The sequence below is a fragment of the Phytophthora cinnamomi genome (genome assembly GCF_018691715.1).
Source record: "Phytophthora cinnamomi strain GKB4 chromosome Unknown Contig14, whole genome shotgun sequence".
In the NCBI taxonomy this organism is placed as follows: domain Eukaryota; phylum Oomycota; class Peronosporomycetes; order Peronosporales; family Peronosporaceae; genus Phytophthora; species Phytophthora cinnamomi.
In genome coordinates, this window is record NW_027150947.1 from 735,842 (window position 1) to 755,399 (window position 19,558).

A 19,558-nucleotide genomic window follows, 5' to 3' on the forward strand; every position below is an offset into this window, starting at 1 on the left:
ATGTATCACGAGTCCTCATTGAGAATACATGTTGAAGTCGATTCATCAATCATACGCACATCCACTCTGAATGGGTAGTAACACGGCAATGCGCACTACATCTACGTGAAACATGCACCGAACTCCACACCCTACTGCTGTCGGGGCGTGACCTTGCCGCTAACGTAGCTGCCGTCCAGATTGTCAAAGCCTAGAGACGTAGCTTCGTCCTCGTCGCTCCCAGCAATATCTAACGAGCCGCAGTCCTCGTCATCTTCACTACCAGCAACGTCCAAAGACCCGCAGTCCTCGTCATCTTCACTACCAGCAACGTCCAGAGACCCGCAGTCTTCGTCGTCGCCCTCAGCGTCGCTCGCCACGGAGTTGCTCGAAGTTGGAATCGATGTTCTACTAACGGGGGTGTTTGTTGTGACTGTCGGCGTTGCAGTCGTGGCTGTAGGAGTGCTTGTCGCCGCCCCCGGGGCCTTTGTTGTAGTCGCTGACGTCGGTGCTTGCCCGGTTGACTCACCGCTGCCCGACACCACAATGTCAGCGCACGTCGGGTACGTCTGGTTCGCCAGGTCCGAGTGCCAGTAGAACTGCAGCGCGCAGTCGCCCGCCGACCCGCACCCCGTCACGCTCGAGGGGATCGTGGCTGTCGTGCTGGTGTTCTCGTTCGAGCTCTCGGCGAACGGGTCGATGGTCAGCAGCTTCGCCACGGACTTGTACGTGATGGTCCCGCTAGTGTCGGTGCTGGGCTTGACGACGCTGAGCACCATGGTGCCCGGATGCGGCGCCTGGATGACCCACTCGACGTCGAAGGGCGTGCCGGCCGTGAGCGTCGTGACGGTGTTGTTGGTCTCGTAGACGGTTCCTCTGCAGCCGTTCATGATGTTGAAGGTGGCCGCGGCAGGTCGGTCGACCTGCGCTCTGCTGCTGAGCAGCTCGACGGGTGCGTATTGCAGCTCTTGGTCTCCCGCGCCGCTGAGAGCTCCGCAGTCGGCTCGGTACTGTTGCGATATGGGTCGTGGCGTGGGCTTGGTCATTTGTCCGTGGGCGTTGGCTGTATTGGTCGTCGCGAGGAGCAGAGTCACTGTCGACAAAACGAGTAGTGATAAAGCCCTGGTCCTCATGACTGGAGACGAAAGGAGAGACTAGATATTGAGTGTAAGAAGTGTTGACTTGGCGGATAAATGAAGTGTGGTGCTACCCGGAGCTGAAGCGATGTCAGGTATTCGATTTACGAAGAGAATCAATCAAGGCTACTCGAATTCATTCTAGCGAATAAAACGACAGCGGGTGGAGATGAAGAATGGATGGATCTAGGCACTAGCTGCATGCGTTTGTGGCTCGGTACGATAAAGATGAAGCTCATTCTGAACCGCTGGCCAAGTAGTCAGCTTGTTCACCCGCCGCTATTTCACTGGAATCTTAGCGGAGTGGAAGGCAAACTCTTCTTCACTGGGCGCGACTTGCTGCGTGCTCGACAACGGTAGCCTGTAATATGCTCAGGAGATATCATAGATAACGTTGCATACCTAAATAGTACCAGTAGTGGTAAAGAATATTGTGTTGCTTGATACGATACATCGTTTCAAACACACGAAGTTCTAGTACGACGGCAAGCGGATAGGTGCTGCCTAGAAGTACTTTAGTTTTGCTCTGGGGCCTGGGCCTTGCCAATAGTGTAGTTACTGTCGACATCACTAAAGTTCAGCGACGACTCCGAGAGCCCTCGTCCTTGTCACTCCCAGAGAAATCAAGCGAGCCACAGTCTACGTCTTCCTCACTGCCGGCGACATCAAGGGATCCGCAGTCGTCACCGGAAACAGAGCTACCAGTACTCGACGTTGGGGTCGGCGTAGTGAAGGAAGACCTCGTGGTAGCCGTCGTTGCAGGAATAGTTGTAGACGTGGACGAGGCAGTGGTGACCGTCTGGGTGTTGGGCGACCCCGTTGAGTGGAATTTACTGAGAAGGAGCAGAGCCAACGCAAAGATAGCAGCACGGAGCTGGACGATCAAGCCGTACGGAGGCGGTCGTGTCGGAAAATCTCCGAGCACCTCAACGCAGGCGCCAACGTTTTCGTGACAGCTGGCTGCCGTTGAAAATGCAGGGACACTTCTGATTTTGCTGACAAGGCGCACAGGGTCTAAGTGATCACTTTTCTAAGCAAGAGCAACGCACGCTATCGTACAATGCAAATTGCTAGCATACTAGGCGTATGCAAGTGCCTTGATCGAAAACACAACCGCTCCGGCTGCAAGTGAATAGTTGGCGTTGCGCTCTTGACTTTCGACCGGACAGAATGCGCCACGTCGGTGGCTCGAAAACGGTGGGGCCAGAAGCCGCCTTCCAGATTTCGGTACATTTGTCGTCGAATGTGCTTCCAGAGGTGACAAGCGTCCGAGCACGTTCATGCCGAACTCAAGCGCTGCAGTGTGCTGTGCAACGCTGCATGTGGATTCGGAGAAGGTGACCGAGGCGAGTTCTGCAGCCGGTTTCAACGGTCACCCTAGTCCCGAAGTTGACACGCTTCAGCGAATCAAGCGCCCCCGAGCTCATCCAGGTCAGCTCCGTTCCGGCAAAACAGCGGGCACCAACCGGATCCAGCTGGCAGTTCATTCACGCGTGGCAGCTCAAGTGGTCAGATGCAAGCTCGAACACCACGAGTCATGTTGCTCTCCAGCCACGGAGTACCCCCCCCCCCCCCCCCCCCACACACACACACACACAGCTCCTAGTAAGCCGCTTGGCGTACAGGACGAAAGGGCCTTAACAGACCGGTTTTAAACCTGCTACCGGATACGGCGTACAAGGGGCTTCGAGCCACGCGAGTGCTTCTCCACCTTGAGCGGACCCCTCCTAGAGGGAAAGGTTGGACGGGAGGATGTTTCTTCACCGTGGGAGCGAAGGGCGGGCGTTAGCGTGGTGTGTTCTACAAGGTAAATTCGCACAATGGTGGGGATACCCGCAGCAAGGGAGTGATGCCTGGATAAAGACCCAGGTGGAGGCAGCCCTTGCCAAGTTCCCTCCCGACATGAAATGCCCAAGTGACCGCAGCTTCGGTAGCGAAGCCCGGACCTACGAATCAAACTCCGTGATGGCCGCGACGCCCGCTGAGAGTCAGCGCGGTGGAGGTTCAGGTGTTTGAGCTGCCGCGAGTGTCAGACACCCCGGACTTGATCAACGGTTTCGCGATACCCGCTTCGTTGCGCCCCTTCGGTGGTTTGGAAATCGTCAGCTTGCTGAGATAATGGACATCAAGTGCCTAACTCGAGGAGTAGGAAGGAAGGAGGAGTTTTTCACAGGACTATTTCCTGGGTAGTGTAGGCAGCGCCACCCCAAAAGGGACAATAGACACTGTTCTCTCTCTCTAGAAAGCCACGCAGAGAACAGCCCTTTCACCGAAGTAGCGACTTCTTGAAACGGGTCCCAAGGTATCGATACGAGGTCGAGCCTTGCAAGGGTAACGCCAACTCGTATTCTTGATGGTTCAACGAGTTCGGATATAGTACTACTTTTCAATTCACCTCAACCCCGCAAGTTTCCTGGCACCTTTACCTCCGCCTATCATGATGATTGGAGCTTTATCGCCATCGCGTCGACATTGATTCTGCTCCTCGCGACGACCAATACAGCCAACGCCCACGGACAAATGACCAAGCCCATACCACGACCCATATCGCAACAGTACCGAGCCGACTGCGGAGCCCTCAGCGGCGCGGGAGACCAAGAGCTGCAATACGCACCCGTCGAGCTGCTCAGCAGCAGAGCGCAGGCCGACCGACCCGCCGCGGTCACCTTCAACATCATGAACGGCTGCAGAGGAACCGTCTACGAGGCCAACAACACCGTCACGACGCTCATGGCCGGCACGCCCTTCGACGTCGAGTGGGTCATCCAGGCGCCGCATCCGGGCACCATGGTGCTCAGCGTCGTCAAGCCCAGCACCGACACCAGCGGGACCATCACGTACAAGTCCGTGGCGAAGCTGCTGACCATCGACCCGTTCGCCGACAGCTCGAACGAGAACACCAGCACGACAGCCACGATCCCCTCGAGCGTGACGGGGTGCGGGTCGGCGGGTGACTGCGCGCTGCAGTTCTACTGGCACTCGGACCTAGCGAACTAGACGTACCCGACGTGCGCCGACATTGTAGTCGTTGACGTCAACGACTGTACAACAAAGGGGGAGTTGTACATGTTGTTGTACATACCGGTACATGTACCACACAGCTAGGGGTCATTCTACACATCGAAAAATAATTTATCGGGCCGTACTTAAAGCGGTTTATTACAAAACTCTAGTTAATTTGGGCAAATCATCGGACCTCGTATTGGTGAGACCAAGTCGAACGTGATATATGCAGAGCTCTGATTAGTCCGACCCGGATGGCACGAACACAGCGAGCCCCCGCCTGCGGTTTGACAGTCCGTGTGCGGAGCACGCGGCTGCAAACCAAGGTCCCAGCAGTGATCTGCCTATAATAGCAAGCGGAGGCGACGCGTGCGAGTCGCAGCGGGCTTAGGGTTCTGGCCCAGCGCGAGTAGCAAGCCTTTAGGGGTTTTGGGATCGCGTAAAGCGTGTAGCTGGGTGATATTGTATAGGTGACACCCCTCCGTTTCAGTCCGACTACATTAGGGTTGGGGTCCGATAGATCTCGGGGTATGGGAGACCCCGTAGGAACTGTAGTATTTTAATAGCCGTGAATCAATAAATCGAAACCTCCATCAACGAGTGAATCAAAAATGGTGGCTTTCCAATTACAGTACGATAGTTAGATATAAGGATTATCTTTGCACGTAGATTCCGGTTTTGTGCCAAAATACGAGCGCACCATTGGCTCAATCTGTGAATCGTATGCGAAAACATCTGGATGCGTGGGACAGGAGCCCAACTTTGATTTTTTTTAACAGGTCAGGACAATTTCAAATCCACTGTATGATATCTCAGAGTTTATTTTATTATGTTCGTTGTTGCCGTCCTGTACTCATGTGTCAAACATAATTCCTTACAGTATTAACGACACCTATCGATAAGAAGATTCCGAAGCAAAGTCTTGGCAGGCTAGAAGTTCTTCTGGTGTCAATACTCGCCCAACTTCAGCCGACGTGCGCTCATTATGAAGCTAAAACGCTGTAGTTTCATGCTGTGTTGCTGTTGCTTTTAGACTTGGCTTCTCGCTTCAATTATGACACCATTTTGTTGGTGATGCTCTGAAGGGTGGATTTGGTGGCAATATTGACCGAGACCCATACTCCGCTAGACAGGCTTGTTTGAGGTGAAATGTAGTACACTAGAACGACAAGAACCGTGGAGTCATTTTGTGGGTAACAGTGGCTTCGGTCGACAAATATTAATAAAGTTACGACCCAGAAACCGCCCATGTTATAAATCCCGTACAAAGTTATTTTTTATTAATTGGTCGGGACAATACAGACGAGGGCGTGAATAAGGAACGGGTGTCATCCTATAACCTTCAAAACCTAATATTATGCAATTCTAGAGGTAAGGGCTTGAAGCACTGACATTGGCCATCGCCATTGGCCAGCTGGGCCTCTGGTTTTTGAATCTGGGCGGGAAATTCGAATTTGACACGAACAAGATGGAGCGGCAAGCACGGAGAATGCGCCTCACCAAGCAGCAACAGCTCGACTTCTGTGCAATGCGCACCCGCGAGCCAACGTGGAGCCTCGCGACGCTAGGAGAATGGGCTAGGGAGAAGTTTGCACTGGACAACGCGCCGGGCAAATCGTCCGTCAAGAGGATCCTGGACAACGAGAGCTCGCTCAAGCGCATTGCGGTCGACTTTCGCTGCCGCAAGAAGGTGTCGCGGGCGTCTATGGTGGCCCTGGACTCCTGCCTCGTCGAGATGGTGCTGTACGCCGAGCAGGAGCATGTGCCCATATCTGGGCGGATGCTGATGATCCTAGGCCGCCTCTACGCGGAAACCCTCCGTGGTGCAGCAACGCGTGGAATGCGCTGGACGCCGACACCATCAAATCTTGTTGGCGCCACGCCGGATTATACGTGGACCGGACACAGATTATTGACATAATTAACTAAATCAAGTATTTTGCCCCATCAATGGCAATTTATGCCCTCTAATTGGCTCATACCACTTGAAAGTTGTTATATATCAGGCGTTCCTTATTCACGCCCTCGTTTGTACACCATCAAAAGCGTCGTCTGGTAATAGCGTTGCCGACTCGCATACACGACTGAGTATACCATTAAAGAAAATAATGTGCATGTGGAACCTGGAAACGTGTGCATGCACAGCTGCCAACTCTTCGTGGACCAAACGAACAATGCACCATGCTGTTCGTGGAAGGGTCGTGAGGTTGACGCGCGTTTGGTCCACCTGTTCAACTTTCAAGCTAGCGTACTGTAACAACCACGACATCGGACTCTGTGCCTTTACATTTTCCGTAGCAAATGTGGGTGACACCCTTTCAGCTGTTCACCGTGCATTTTGAGGCTGCTCCGCCGTTGCCGACAACTTGTCACCGGAGCGTCTTGACAACTCGGCAGCCGCTGCAGCGCCGCTGCCGCAGCGACTTCTCTCTGTTCGGACCGATCATGATGCATGTAGCCGTGAAGAGCCGCACGCAATGCTGCATTGCGATTTGAAGCCGGCTGGTGGCTTGAATTGCTCGTTTATGCTTGACAGCTCTGCCAGCCCGTGGGAACTTCCCAGGAGACCTTTACGGTACACTGTAAAGTTTACAGTACGTTTGCGTCGCCGCCATGAACGAAAGCGGACGCACTTGAGCCACCGGACTGCTAGGCAAAGAAACGTGCTCGACTACAGCTGGGATCGCCATTGCCAAGTCGAATGCTGCGGGTGCGGTCCACACCGACGGCAAAATGGAGCTACCTCCGCAGTTAAAGCGAGCGCGATTATGCTCCTGATCAGGAGGAGCAGGAGTTCTGAACGAAGCTGTCACCCGAGCCGTGACTCACGCCTCAGTCCTCTGCGCTGTAGGCTTGGTCCCGATCGCAAGATGTAGCCAAGCTGAGAGCCTGTGCCGGGGGCGTTCGGTCTCCGCACACTCTTGTAAGATCATACATACACAATCCCATAGTATTGTGTAGCCAGCTGGATCGTCCGAAGTCCGATGTAGCATGTGCTCGACAAGCTAGCTGATCCGTTTGCCTGCTGTTCGTCCTCCTCTCTGCCAGGCTTTGTTGTCCGATGGCACTCATGGCAGCGCACTCCGGTGATGCCCATTTCCCCTTTTGCAGTCACCGGCGATCGCTAACCCCTGACCAACCTCCCTACGCGACGAAACATGAAGTCCGCTGTCTTCTGCACCCTGGCCGGCACGGCCATCATGATGGCCAGCACCGTGGACGCCCACGGCCAAATGCTGGTGCCGACCTACCGCCCGATCTCGGCCAAGTACCGCCAGGACTGCCTGTGGGGCCTCAAGGGCGCTGGCGACGACGAGCTGCAGTGGTCTCCCCTTGAGCTCCTGAGCAAGCGCGGCCAGGCCGACCATCCCGCGGTCAAGACCTTCAAAATCTACAACGGCTGCCGCGGCACTGTGTACGAGTCTGGAAACACAGTCACGGCGCTCACGCCCGGCAAGGCGTTCGACGTCAAGTACATTATCCACGCGCCGCACCCGGGCACTATGGTGCTCAGCATCGCCAAGCCCAGCACCGACTCGGACGGTGCGATCATCTACACGGCCGAAACGCAGGTCGGCTCCTACAGCAACTTCGGCACCACGGGCGGCACCTACTCGGTCTCGGCCACCATCCCCACCTCCGTGACGGGCTGTGAGAGCGCCGGCGATTGCGCCCTGCAGTTCTACTGGCACTCGGATATGGCCAACCAGACGTACGCGACGTGCGCTGACATCACCATCTCTGGGAGCGGCGGTACTTCCACCTCCCAGTCCACCTCTACAGTTGCTCCCACTGCCTCGTCGACGGACGCGTCGGCGGCTTCGTCCTCGTCTGCTTCGACCACTCAAACCACCACTGCTCCTACGGCCACCACCGCTACCCCTGCTTCGGAAACGGCAGGCGAGGCCAGCTACAATGCGGACAACACTGCAGCATCGCAGGCTGCCACTTCGACGGACGCCTCGGCCGATACTACGCAGGCGTCTGGTGGCGACTCCTCTACGCCTACCACGACGGACGCCCCGACTAGCACTGACGCGCCGGCCACCGATGCTCCGGCCACCGTTGCTCCTGCTCCTGAGGTCACCTCGCCTCCTGCCACGACGGCCTCGAGTTCCCAGGGAGACAAGTGCACTGTCCGTCGTGTCCGCCGCGTGCGCCAGTAGACGAGTGAATACTGACGCCTATCGTTTAGAGAAAGAGCCCGGATGCCCTATGAGTGTTAGTGTCTTGTGTCCATTACTGTAAGTGAAGAAAGCGGTTGAAAGCTTTCCAGAATACATGTGTGTACTGCTGTTCGTTGACCACTTGCTGTAGTCTTTACTTGTTACATTCGTGACATCTTCATGACCCACGCCACCTTCAAGGGTCAAGGTGGCACTTTACTCGGGCCATCGCCTTCGACAACGTGAAGCAATGAAAACAGCAGTCGTGCTGTCCTATCCCTTCTCTAGCTTCGTGTTCGTTAGTCGTTCGGGCACGAATGCGCTCACGTCAGCCTACCCCGCCTTCACATCCTTTGCATGGAGAAGCGCAGCGGCATCCAGCAGCATCTTCGACTGCTAATAAGTGGAGTTTTGTTCCAACCGCCTCAACGAACGTGCTGCCCGCATCCATTTCGACTGTCATGATCCCACCGGAATCCAGGGCAACCACGTTACTGTATGGTAGATCTCACTTCGTGAGACTCTAGCGTGAGTGAGCCTTGTCCCGAGAAGGGTAGGCAGGCTTTCGCTCGCTTGCAATCATTTCTCAATTTGCCAGCGCCCGAACTCCAGCTCTCCCTCCTTTCAGTCTTCATGGCGTTCGCTACCACCACCTTTTGCCTTCCGTCGACGCTAGCTGCGGCAATGCTGCTTGCTACGGCCAACGGCCACGGCTACATGACGGAGCCGGCCGTGACTTTCCTGTCGTCGTCGACGGACAACACGCAGTTCATCGCCACCATCGAGTCCTCTGCTTCCGGGTTCAGCGGCAGCTTCTCCGGCTCGCCGGCAGACAACACAGCCGCCTTCACCAAGGCCTTCGAGGCCAGCTCGTACACGTCGCTGAAGGAGCTCATCAACGCCAAGGCCACCGTCACGGTCACCGACGCCACGCTCACCTGCGGGTCGTGCAACCCGGACGAGACGGCCCAGCCGCTCCCCGAGACGTACGTGGAGTGGTCGCACTCGTCCACGGAGGGCTTCACCTCCTCGCACGAGGGCCCCTGCGAGGTCTGGTGCGACGACGTCCGAGTTTTCCAGGTAAGTTGCTGCTATGATGCACGCGTCGAAGTCGACGGAACGTGGATCAAGCTAATACGATGCGTGTATCTTGTGTTGTTTGAATTCCAGGACAACGACTGCGCCGCCGACTACACTTCGGCGCCAGCTGAGCTCCCGTACGACCGCGACGCGTGCCTGGGCACGAGTACGCTGACGTTCTACTGGTTGGCCCTGCACTCCTCGACTTGGCAAGTGTACGTGAACTGCGCGCCGCTCGAGAGCACCACCTCCACGGGGGCGACGTCCAAGTACGCGGTGGGGACGAGCTCGGGGACTAGCACTAGCACAACATCGAACAGCACGAGCTCGACTACTTCCACGACGTCGGCGCCGAGCGCCACTACAGCTGCAACCACGTCCAGCGCGGCCTCGTCGGCTGCAACGTCCACTTCCACTTCCACTTCTACGACTACCACCACGACTGCGCCAACTACGGACACCAGCACGTCTACGACTTCTGCGACGGCAGCGCCAAGCACTAACTCGGCATCGACTACCGCTTCGACAACCACGGCGCCGTCCACGAGCTCGCCGTCGACCGGCACCACTGGCAGCTCGGGAACTTCCAACCAGTGGGCGTCGACCAATTCGACGGGTTCGACAAAGACGAACGGAGGGTGGTCAGCGACATCCACTGCCGGTTCCACTAGCACAACTCAGGGCCAGTGGTCAAACAACGGCAACGGCAACAGTGACGCTCAAGCGACCAGCGGCACGGTCTCACCCAACCAGGGCACTGCTAGTGGCTGGAACAACGCTGGCTGGGGCAAAAGCTTTGGCTTCCGCCACTAAAAGCTTTCGTCGTAGCACCTAAAGCCTATGTGTGCCAGTTCAATGCCGCGGAGTAGCGTACTATTACATGTTTTAGCCGTCGAAATTACAACACCGTGTCGTCGTCGTGCGTCTAATCTTCGGTGTGTGTGACCTTGTACGGGCGCAAAGGCCGCTTGTGTCACGAGCCATGAGATCGGCGGCAGATCCGAACATTGTTTCCTGCCAGACCATCGGCACACAAGCTCGGATCAGCGAGTTATCCGCGCGACATGCTCCTGCGGAAACGGACGTGGGTGCATTATACATGTACGCTGCCTTTGCACATGTAAAAACAAACGCGCTCTGAAAAGGGCAAACCAGCGCAAAATACTCTGGTGTCTACAGTAGAGAATGCAGGAAAATTGAGTCGAGAGCGTTGAAGTCAGCTGGCGGGCAATGCAAGTGTCGGGATCTGATCTCCACTCGGGGTATTTTATTCTCGCCGGAGATGGCCTGGGCGGGTTCGGATAGCAAAACCATTGATTAATCGACGCCGTCCAGCACAGATCGAGAAGGAAACTACGACGAAGATGTCTCCGACTGGCTTGGCGACGCTCTTGGTGCTTGCTGTCTTCGGTTCTCAGCGTGTGTCTGGGCACGGCTACCTGGTCCAGCCCTTGGCCAAGTTTATCAGTCCAAACATCGACAAGACCCAGTACTCGTCCACCATTGACAGCTATAAGCTATTCCCCGACGGAACGTTCAACACGGACCCGACGATCAACGTGAAGTCGTTCGTCGAGAACTACAAAAAGTCGAAGTACAAAAGCGTCAGAGCGATGATAGAAGACAACCAGGTACTGGTTTCAAACGACACCACGGCCTCTTGCGGGTTCTCCGACCCCGCCCAAACCAGCTACGGCGCGCTCAACGACACCGTTTACTGGGGCAGGAACGACGATATCACATTGGACGAAGGCTTTGTGCACATGGGGCCTTGCGAGGTCTGGTACGACGACAACCGAGCCCAGCAAGACATGAACTGCCACGTAACGTACACCCCCGCTTCGAGCAAGGGTGCCGCCCCCGTCCCGATCGACAACTCCGTCTGCACGAGCGCTATACGCCTGACCTTCTACTGGGTTGCCATGCATGGTGCGACTTGGCAAGTTTACAGTACGTGCTGTTCTTTCATGGTGAATCGAAAACTAATAACTTACTTTCCTTGCGAAACATCATAGTTAACTGCGTCAACATCAACGGTGGAACCGGAAGTGCATCGAGCTCGACGACCGCAGCAACTGCAACAACGACAACCACCACTACAACGCCGCCTTCGACGTCAAATACTTCCCTAACTGCGGCGACTACTAGCACCTCAGGCAGCGACGAACAGACCACCACTGATACGACTGAAATCCAAGCGATTACTCCTACTGCCACTACTGCGACTCCAGCCGCGACACCTGCTTCTGAGGTGAGCAGTACGGCAGGTGAGGCCTCGACGACAACGACGACGGAAAAGTGCAACGTTCGACGCCGCTCGCGCGACTGAGTGGATGCTACATTTCGCGAGAAATAATGCTGCAGTATGTGTGTGTGTGTTGTCTTGTCACTAAAATTGAAGTTAGAAATCCGTGTTGTCCTGCTCTAATCGGAGGCGGCGTCAGGAGTAGCACAGAGATCCGTCTTCAGCTAACAGAACCTAGCTATCTTCACGAAACCTTGCAAAGCTCGATGAAGTTGTTGAAGGCGAAAGGCGATTAGTGTAAGAGTATGCCATCGCTTTACCGAAGCGCGAAGGCAAGATCGTCGGAAAGATGGGAGAAGAAACCGCATCGTTACAAGACGCTGGTTGTTGAAGCAATACTTTTCTCTCCAGAAACATTTGCAATAAATATATTGAAATGATGTATTCTACCTTCTTCAAAATAATTGAAAAAGAAAATGTGTATTGGTGTGCAAGCAATAAGTGATTATAATTTGTCGTCAAAAAGAAAATATTGTAATAATTTAGTTATAGTTTCACTCTGCTATAATAAATAATTTGTACGATAAGTTTTCTATTTTACTGATGAAGAATCACCGGGGTCTAGCACTGCTCTGCTCTGGCAGCAGGGATCTGGCGAGTTATTGGATGTATAGAATGCGCATGTAATAACAGGCGAACGTTGTTCGTCCCAATATCGGGGTGGGGTCGCCGAAACTTTTACCAATTTCGTTCGCAAAGGGCTCCAAAACCAGCCTTGAGATTAACGCAGGCCGTTCGAACAGAGGTATGCACTTGTAAACTTTAGTTGATATTGAACATCGAACTCATCGTACTTGACCCATTAACAACCACACATTTTCACAGGGGGCTACCAGTCAACGCTCAGTTGCGGCGGCGGGAGCACTTTCCACCACTCGTCCCCGCATCAGTCTGCGAAGTGGGCTCGGTTGCCGTAGGGGTGGCTGAGGTCACCGTCGGGGTTGCCGGCGTCACCTCGGGCGTCGCAGCATCGGAAGCGTCCGTAGCGGACGTTTCCGGAGCATCGGTAGTCGTAGCGGTGTCAGCAGAAGTATCGGCCGAAGTGTCGGTCGATGTCTCGGGTGCCTCCGTAGCAGCGGTGGGGGCTTTGGTCGTAGTGGTGGTGGTAGTGGTAGCAGCCGTTGGAGTCTTTGCCGAGTCACTATCGTCTGCCACAGCATTAGTGGTGCCGTTCACCTTGCCCGTGAGCGGCACGCAGTTCAGGTAAAGCTGCCACGGGAGTCCGTGCAATGCAATCCAGTACGACTGGATCATCGACGCACCAGCGCATACCTCGACGTCATAAGGCAACGAGGCCGGCACCTCCGGATAATGCAAAGCACAATTGCTATCGTGGAACGCTAGCTTGTCATCACACCTAAAACAAGACGAGACCACACATTTCGTAAGAACGACGAGCCGGCACCTCCGAGTAATCAAGGCTAGCTTGTTACCGTACCAGACTTCACAGGGCCCTTGGTGGGAGTAGCCGAAGTCCTTCCACTGCACTTGGGCGGGCAAGTCGCGCGCCGTGCCGTTAGCGAGCGAGAAGCCGCACTCGGCCGTGGCCTTGCCGAACGGACTCAGCGACTGGAGCACCATCGTCTTGTCCGCCAGGTCCTTGAGCGACGTGTACTTGCTAGCGTTGAACGCCGTCCAGTACGCCTCGGTGTTGCCCTCGGGGGTTCCGCCGTAGGACATGCCGTCCGGAACCGGCAGGTAGTCCTGGCCGTCGATGAGACCGGCGTAGTTGGTGGTCGGGTATCCAACCGACCATGTCGGCATGGGGTCAATCATGTAACTGTGAGCATTGGCGTGGGCGGCCAGCACAAACGCGGCCACCGCAAGGGCAGCGAACGAGGATGAAACCATTGCGATCAAAGTGGTGGGGCGACGAGAGAATTCCGAAATGAGCAGCACCGACCAACGGACTCGGCAGGACCAGACAGGAGCTTTCGCACCGCTTGAACACTTGAGCTGTTCGTGATCCCTCCCGCCCCTTTTGTGAACGTTTTAGTCGCGGGGTGTAGGATAGGGGGAGTAGCACGAGGCTTTGCGGGGCGCTCAACAATTGCAATTGAGTCAATTGCGCGAGAAGTTGTTCAATTTGGTGCTGCGTGGATTGTGCAAATCGACTCGGGCAAAGTAAGCCGGGGCCAATATTCTGATCGGGCCGATCATCGGCGACACCAGACTCTGGTGACCAGAGGCATGATGCACTGCATCAGCTGGTAAAGCTGAACACTCGCCGACCTGGTCCGCGTACGTTTCCGCGATGACCGAGGCTGGTCCCGGTGTCGCTGGACTTTTGCTGGACGACACACTCGCAGGTGAGGTGAGGTTGACCGAGGGCATACGATAAGCTTCCAGAGTGTCGGCTGGGCGCTGTTTTACCAGCCTGTGCTGGAGTCAGCTCTGACAGTGTCAATATCTAAAAGTGCACCTCGCACAGCGAGTGCGTGCGGGTTGCTGCGTTCGACTCGAGGGATTGCTAGGTGGAGCCGGTTGACCCCCCTCTACGTTCGGTAGAGGAGGCCTGGCGAGCACGTGGGTGTGACCTTCAAGCTGGGAAGTGGGAATCCGTAGCGGGCGACCACTGCTTCTACGTAAGGGTCAAGACGGTTACTCGATCCGGGGTACCGCATCTACCAGAAGAAACTTGAGTATCATCGACTCGTTCATTAGAAACACCAACTCGGCTGCAATTGACTACAAAACAGTTTCAACACATAAGCACACGTTGTTAGTGTTGCGCACAAATGCGCAACAACGCTTATTTTCTGCCACGACGAACGGAGCACTTGTCCGTTGATGCTGTAGTCGACGCGCTAGGTGCGGCGGTAGTCGTTGCGGGAGCGTCTGTCGTTTCATCGGCTTCGCCGCCGATGCCCGACGCACTGTCGTCCACTGCGCTAGCATCCTCAGACGCTGAAGTTGTGGAAGGCGTTGGTGCTGTCGTTGAGGGAATTGCCGTGGCAGTCGAAGTCTGAGAAGCGGTGGGGGATGACGAGGCGTCCGTAGATCCAGTAGTGTCACTGCCCGTTAGAGGCGCGCAGTTAATGTATGCTTGCCACGGCAGGCCGTGCAGGGCCAGCCAGTACGAAGTAAGCCTTGAAGCACCTTCACACTTGGCCTTGTCGTACGGTAGTTTAGCAATTGTCGATGGATAGTCCACTGAACAGTCCCAGTCCTCGAAGACGAGGGTGTTATCGCACCAAACCTCGCAAGGGCCCTGGTGGGAGGCAGTGAACTGGTTCCACTCCACCTCCTTTGGCAGATCGCGCGCCGTGCCATTGACAAGCGAGTAGCCGCACTCGAGAGTAGCGGTGCCGAACGGAGACTGTGTTTGCACCTCTCCAGTCTTCTCAATCAGATCCTTCAGCGATTTGTACGAGCTCGAGTTGAAAGCGGTCCAGTAGGCCTTCGTATTATCGGCAGGGTCGGTGGAGTACGACATGCCTTCCGGAACAGGAAGATACTTGTCGCCTTCAATTGTCGCCGCGAAGCTGTTGGTTGACCAGCCCACTGGCCACGTGGGAAGCGGTAGGATCATGTTGCTGTGCGCAACGGCGTGGTCAGCCAAAGTAGTGATTGCCAAGAGCGCGAGAGTGGAGAACGGAGACAGCATGGTGTGCTCTGTTTGCTGATGTCCCGGTATGAATCGAAGTGAGAAGCTTTGAGAGTGACAAGTGAGCTCGATGTCGCGGTTTTGCTGGTTCGAAGTCATGGGGTCTTGCAGAGGTAGACCCCCCCCCCCTTCAGGCGTGGCAAGATCGGCATTGAAGGGCGAGCACCCTCCACCAAACCACCTGGTCGGAAGTTTTTGCACCGACATGCTCTAGTCTGGAGGTAGCAACTGCAGAGCTGGACGCCACACTGGGCGAGGCCCAGAGTTGGTGCCTCTAGCATTTACCTGCGACCAGTCGGGTCGACTGTCGCGATTGGAATGATAAGGGTGTCCTGGCTCAAATGTCCGTCTACGACTACCGGAACTTATCTCGAGATCGGCATCGACGTTCAAAACACAGTCGAAGGGAAAAGGGCAGCACTTTTTGCTTTTAAACGCCTGCTCGCTGCATAACGCACTAACACATATACGTGACTGTAGGCTGAGCATGAACCAACCGGGAGTACTCACTTGACTAGGCAGCATCTTCACCCTCGAGTTAGTTCCGGCGGTGGCGACGGACCGAGCACTTGTCCGACGTGGCAGCACTCGTTGCAGTGGGCGTCGCCGCCGTGGCAGCAGGGGCTGTAGTCGCTGACGTGTCTTCCTCGTCCGACGTGGCAGTCGAGACGGAGGCATCCGTGGAAGTGGTGGTGGTAGTGGGCGTGCTGCTGCTAGTGGTTGCGTCCGAGGCGGCAGACGCAGTCACCGAGGTGGTCGTTGTCGTTGAGGCGGCCGCAGAAGCAGAGGTGTCCTCCGACGTAGCGTAGTCGTCCGTGAAACTCGCCTCAGCTGCTGTGGACGCACTTGCGCTAGTCGTAGTAGTTGTCGTCGAGTCGTCACCAACGGCCGAAGCGTCCACGGAGCTGCTGAGATCTCCGGTCAATGGCGCGCAGTTCGTATAAACTTGCCAGGGTAGAGCGTGGAGTGCAAGCCAAATCGACGTCAACATGGAAGCTCCTTCGCACTTGCTGACATCGTACGGAAGCTCCGCCGGAGAGCTGGTGTAGTCCAAAGCACAATTCCAGTCCTGCAATACAAGATGTACGCATCTTATTAGTTTGCCACCATATCGACCTCGACCTTGAGGCGTGCATCATAACAACGGTACCTCAAAGACGCGGACGTCGTCACACCAGACCTCACAGGGTCCTTCGTGCGAGGACGTCAACTGGTTCCATTCGACCTTAGCTGGAAGATCACGGGCCGTGCCGTTGGCAAGCGAGAACCCGCATTCCGCCGTGGCCGTACCGAACGTCGCCATGGTCTGCAGCACCTGCGTTTCCTTGGCGAACTCGAGCAGTGACGTGTAGTTGCTGGCGTTGAATGCAGTCCAGTAGGCCTCCGTGTTATCGTACGGGTCTGTCGTGTACGACATTCCATCGGGGACGGGGAGGTAGGTGTCGCCCTCGATCAGGCCCGACGGGCTGTTGGTGCTCCACGACACCGGCCACGTCGGGAGCGGCAAGATCATGTTGCTGTGCGCAGTCGCGGATGCGGCCAGCCCAACGGTGGCCAGAATGGCGAGGTTCACGGACGGAGAGGCGACCATTAGTTCGAAAACGTTGCTTGAGAGCAGTTTGACAGACACTTGCGCTGATGGGCGAAAAACGAGAACTGAGCTTGAATGCAGCGCTGGTGTCTGCGGTATACGTACGTGACCAGCAAACGGCAGCTCGGCGTTGGAGGCCCAGGCGCGTGCCGTCCTCACCGAGCTGTTGTGCACCAGTGGGTCATATTCACTGAGTATGGTTCGCTTCAAACGGAGTGCATTTTGGCGCATCAGCTGGAAGCGGGTCGGCTCACGTCCGATCAAGCGTCTTCGCGCTGAGGTGGCATCATTTTTTTCTCAGCCACCTCCAACGCGCTGCCGTTGCTTTGCCATTGCTACTGTACCAGCGACTTCCTTTATCCCACCAAGCAATGTCTTTTTGGTTGGAGTCCAAACTTTAGCTCGCTTTCGCTGTACATTTGAATGATTGTTTGATGAGGTTGATGTGGTGTACCAAAGCGGGTTTTGCGCGGCAAAATCGTGCAACACAAACCGGCGGAACACCCGTCCCAGCAGCGAGTGACTCGCATACATGTAGCACTCCACATACGCATTGAGGGCAGCAAGACGTCATGCTCCAGTCTGCTTACATCTTGGTGAGACCAGCCACCTCGAAACCAGCTGTGATCGAAGATCGACACTTGAATTCAGGATTGAAGGCGACTGGGAGTCCTCGACCGAGTCGTCGACTGTAGCTGAACCAAGCTTGCTTGGCTCTCTACATCTGACAGTACGTGCACATTTTGAGGTGTCGGCCGGCCAGATCGCAGCTATTCGCTGTTGTTGTGGAGTATTGGCGGTACACGTACTCGGTCCCATTGCCGCGTTGACAGCAAGCAGGTGCTCGGTTTGACAGGCGCACGCGCACCCACCCTTGGTCATCCACCACCTGCTGCAAGACCACACCGCCAGAACAGCAGGCGGTGCCACAGTTGAACTCCCCACGACTAGCGCAGCGTCGCGCTGCAGACGCACCCAAACCGACAGATTCTGGCGGCACTGTCGTTCTGTAGATCGTTCCGGCTGTACAGACTGGTTGCTGAGGCATCGAGCGCCTTTGAATTCGGGTGGGAATGGTGGCATTACGTGGATCATGTTCTCTCTGTACTCAACATCAAGTTACGCCAAAATACACCAAATACAATTCTTCTACTGCAGACACGCAGCCCCGCAATGTAGCTTAGCTGCGACGACGCGAACACTTCGCCCCCGTCGTCGACGACGTCGTCGTGGTCGTCGTAGTTGCAGGCGCCTCCGTCTCCGACGAGGTAGTTGACTCCGTAGAAGTAGAAACCGTCGTCGTTTCCGTTTCCTTCGATGCAGAGGAAGGCGTGTCGTAGTCAGCAGCAGTGCTGGCCTCCTCCGAAGCCTGGTTGGCCGCGCTAGATGCCTCCGTTGATGGGGATGCCGTGGTGGGAGAAGGGGCATCCGTAGTAGTTGTAGTGCTTGTTGTTGACGCGGAAGTCGAGGACGTCGAGTCGCTACTAGACGACGTCGCTCCAGTCAACGGGGCACAGTTGGTAAACACTTGCCATGGAGGGGAATGGAGCGCCATCCAGATCGCGGTTAGCCTGGACTTGCCCTCGCAGGCTGCCTTGTCGTACGGGAATTTCGCCGGACTTCCGGGATAGTTGACCGCCGCGTTGGGATCCGAGAACACAAGGACATCGTCACACCATATCTCGAAAGGACCGTCGTGGCCCGTAGTGAGCTTGTCCCATTGGACCTCGTCCGGTAAGTCGCGCGCGGTGCCGTTGGTCCAGGAGAAGCCGCACTCGATAGTCGCCGTACCGTACAGCGAGTCGGTGTTGACTACCTCGTTCTTCCACACGAGGTCCTTGAGCGAGGTGTATTTGCTGGCGTTGAAGGCCGTCCAGTACGCCTCCGTGTTGGAGAGCGGGTCGCCCTCGTAGCCCATTCCATCGGGCACCGGCAGCACATTAGAACTGTCGACCGTTCCTGCCGGACTGTTGGTGCCTTCCTCGAAGACCCACGTGGGTTTCGGCAGCGACATCTTGCTGTGTGCGTTGGCCGAGGCGACCAAGAGCGCCGCCGCGAGTGCAGCAGCTGGAACGGAGACGATCGCCATGGCGACTGGAGAATTGGCGCCTGCGTCGTCTAACGGAAGAGCGGAGATTTGCAGAATGAGAAGACTGGCCTGGCCGGGAGTGCAGCGCGCAAGTCGACTTGTGCGCCGTAGCGGAGGGGCAGGACGAGAGGGGAAACGATAGCCTACGGCTGGAACGCAAGAGCGGTCCTCGATTTGATCGGAGCGACCTGAACAGCTCCATAACAGCTACATCACACGTGACAGGTGATCCGCACTCTGCAGATGGTTCTGCAGCGAACAACTTGTTCGAACAGTCACGTGACGAATTCGTAAAGGAGCTCGGCCTGTTGCAGCTTGCAATGTGCTGTGGAAGCACCAGCTCTGTCCCCTGGTCCGGGTATCGCAGGATCAGGAGGCGCGTGTACATTTCCTCTACAGGTACACACCTACGTACATGTATCTTGCTGCGGGAAAAGAGGCATCCGGCGAGCCGGAATCGTACTCTGTAGTGAATCCGGCAAAGCGACCCCGCCTTGCTTGCTTGCTCGTGAGATTGCATGGCAAGATGCGCTTGGGTCATACCCATCTTTGTCAAACTACAGCATGGTACTCCCCCTCTCAGCGAAGATAGGGTCACCACG

At 55.9% G+C, this 19,558-nt stretch overlaps 8 protein-coding genes across 9 annotated transcripts; 3 read left to right on the forward strand and 5 right to left on the reverse strand.

Moving 5' to 3' along the window:
• Positions 1–131: 131 nt before the first annotated feature.
• Positions 132–1,025, reverse strand: IUM83_01146 (Chitin-binding protein; the record flags this gene model as incomplete). Its single annotated transcript, XM_067924977.1, has 1 exon — positions 132–1,025. The coding sequence occupies one exon, from the start codon at positions 1,023–1,025 to the stop codon at positions 132–134; it is 894 nt and encodes a 297-aa protein (XP_067797592.1).
• A 2,610-nt stretch (positions 1,026–3,635) lies between these two features.
• IUM83_01147 (Chitin-binding protein) lies at positions 3,636–4,112 on the forward strand (the record flags this gene model as incomplete). The annotated part of the gene is made up of 1 exon (XM_067924978.1): positions 3,636–4,112. One exon carries the CDS (start codon positions 3,636–3,638, stop codon positions 4,110–4,112), a length of 477 nt encoding a protein of 158 aa, XP_067797082.1.
• Positions 4,113–7,276: 3,164 nt separating this feature from the next.
• IUM83_01148 (Chitin-binding protein) lies at positions 7,277–8,284 on the forward strand (the record flags this gene model as incomplete). The annotated part of the gene is made up of 1 exon (XM_067924979.1): positions 7,277–8,284. The coding sequence occupies one exon, from the start codon at positions 7,277–7,279 to the stop codon at positions 8,282–8,284; it is 1,008 nt and encodes a 335-aa protein (XP_067797535.1).
• A 633-nt stretch (positions 8,285–8,917) lies between these two features.
• IUM83_01149 (uncharacterized protein) lies at positions 8,918–11,693 on the forward strand (the record flags this gene model as incomplete). Of its 2 annotated transcripts, none has more annotated exons than XM_067924981.1 (4): positions 8,918–9,364; positions 9,455–9,530; positions 10,700–11,314; positions 11,380–11,693. In XM_067924981.1, the coding sequence occupies 4 exons, from the start codon at positions 8,918–8,920 to the stop codon at positions 11,691–11,693; spliced, it is 1,452 nt and encodes a 483-aa protein (XP_067797536.1). The 2 variants fall into 2 exon arrangements, with proteins under 2 accessions (XP_067797536.1, XP_067797537.1); XM_067924980.1 differs by having other exon boundaries at positions 10,700–11,293.
• Positions 11,694–12,512: 819 nt separating this feature from the next.
• Positions 12,513–13,520, reverse strand: IUM83_01150 (uncharacterized protein; the record flags this gene model as incomplete). Its single annotated transcript, XM_067924982.1, has 2 exons — positions 12,513–13,026; positions 13,108–13,520. 2 exons carry the CDS (start codon positions 13,518–13,520, stop codon positions 12,513–12,515), a joined length of 927 nt encoding a protein of 308 aa, XP_067797533.1.
• Positions 13,521–14,270: 750 nt separating this feature from the next.
• IUM83_01151 (uncharacterized protein) lies at positions 14,271–15,276 on the reverse strand (the record flags this gene model as incomplete). The annotated part of the gene is made up of 2 exons (XM_067924983.1): positions 14,271–14,357; positions 14,869–15,276. 2 exons carry the CDS (start codon positions 15,274–15,276, stop codon positions 14,271–14,273), a joined length of 495 nt encoding a protein of 164 aa, XP_067797514.1.
• Positions 15,277–15,814: 538 nt separating this feature from the next.
• IUM83_01152 (uncharacterized protein) lies at positions 15,815–16,867 on the reverse strand (the record flags this gene model as incomplete). The annotated part of the gene is made up of 2 exons (XM_067924984.1): positions 15,815–16,345; positions 16,427–16,867. The coding sequence occupies 2 exons, from the start codon at positions 16,865–16,867 to the stop codon at positions 15,815–15,817; spliced, it is 972 nt and encodes a 323-aa protein (XP_067797238.1).
• A 1,180-nt stretch (positions 16,868–18,047) lies between these two features.
• IUM83_01153 (uncharacterized protein) lies at positions 18,048–18,956 on the reverse strand (the record flags this gene model as incomplete). Its single annotated transcript, XM_067924985.1, has 1 exon — positions 18,048–18,956. One exon carries the CDS (start codon positions 18,954–18,956, stop codon positions 18,048–18,050), a length of 909 nt encoding a protein of 302 aa, XP_067797239.1.
• Between the last annotated feature and the right edge of the window lie 602 nt (positions 18,957–19,558).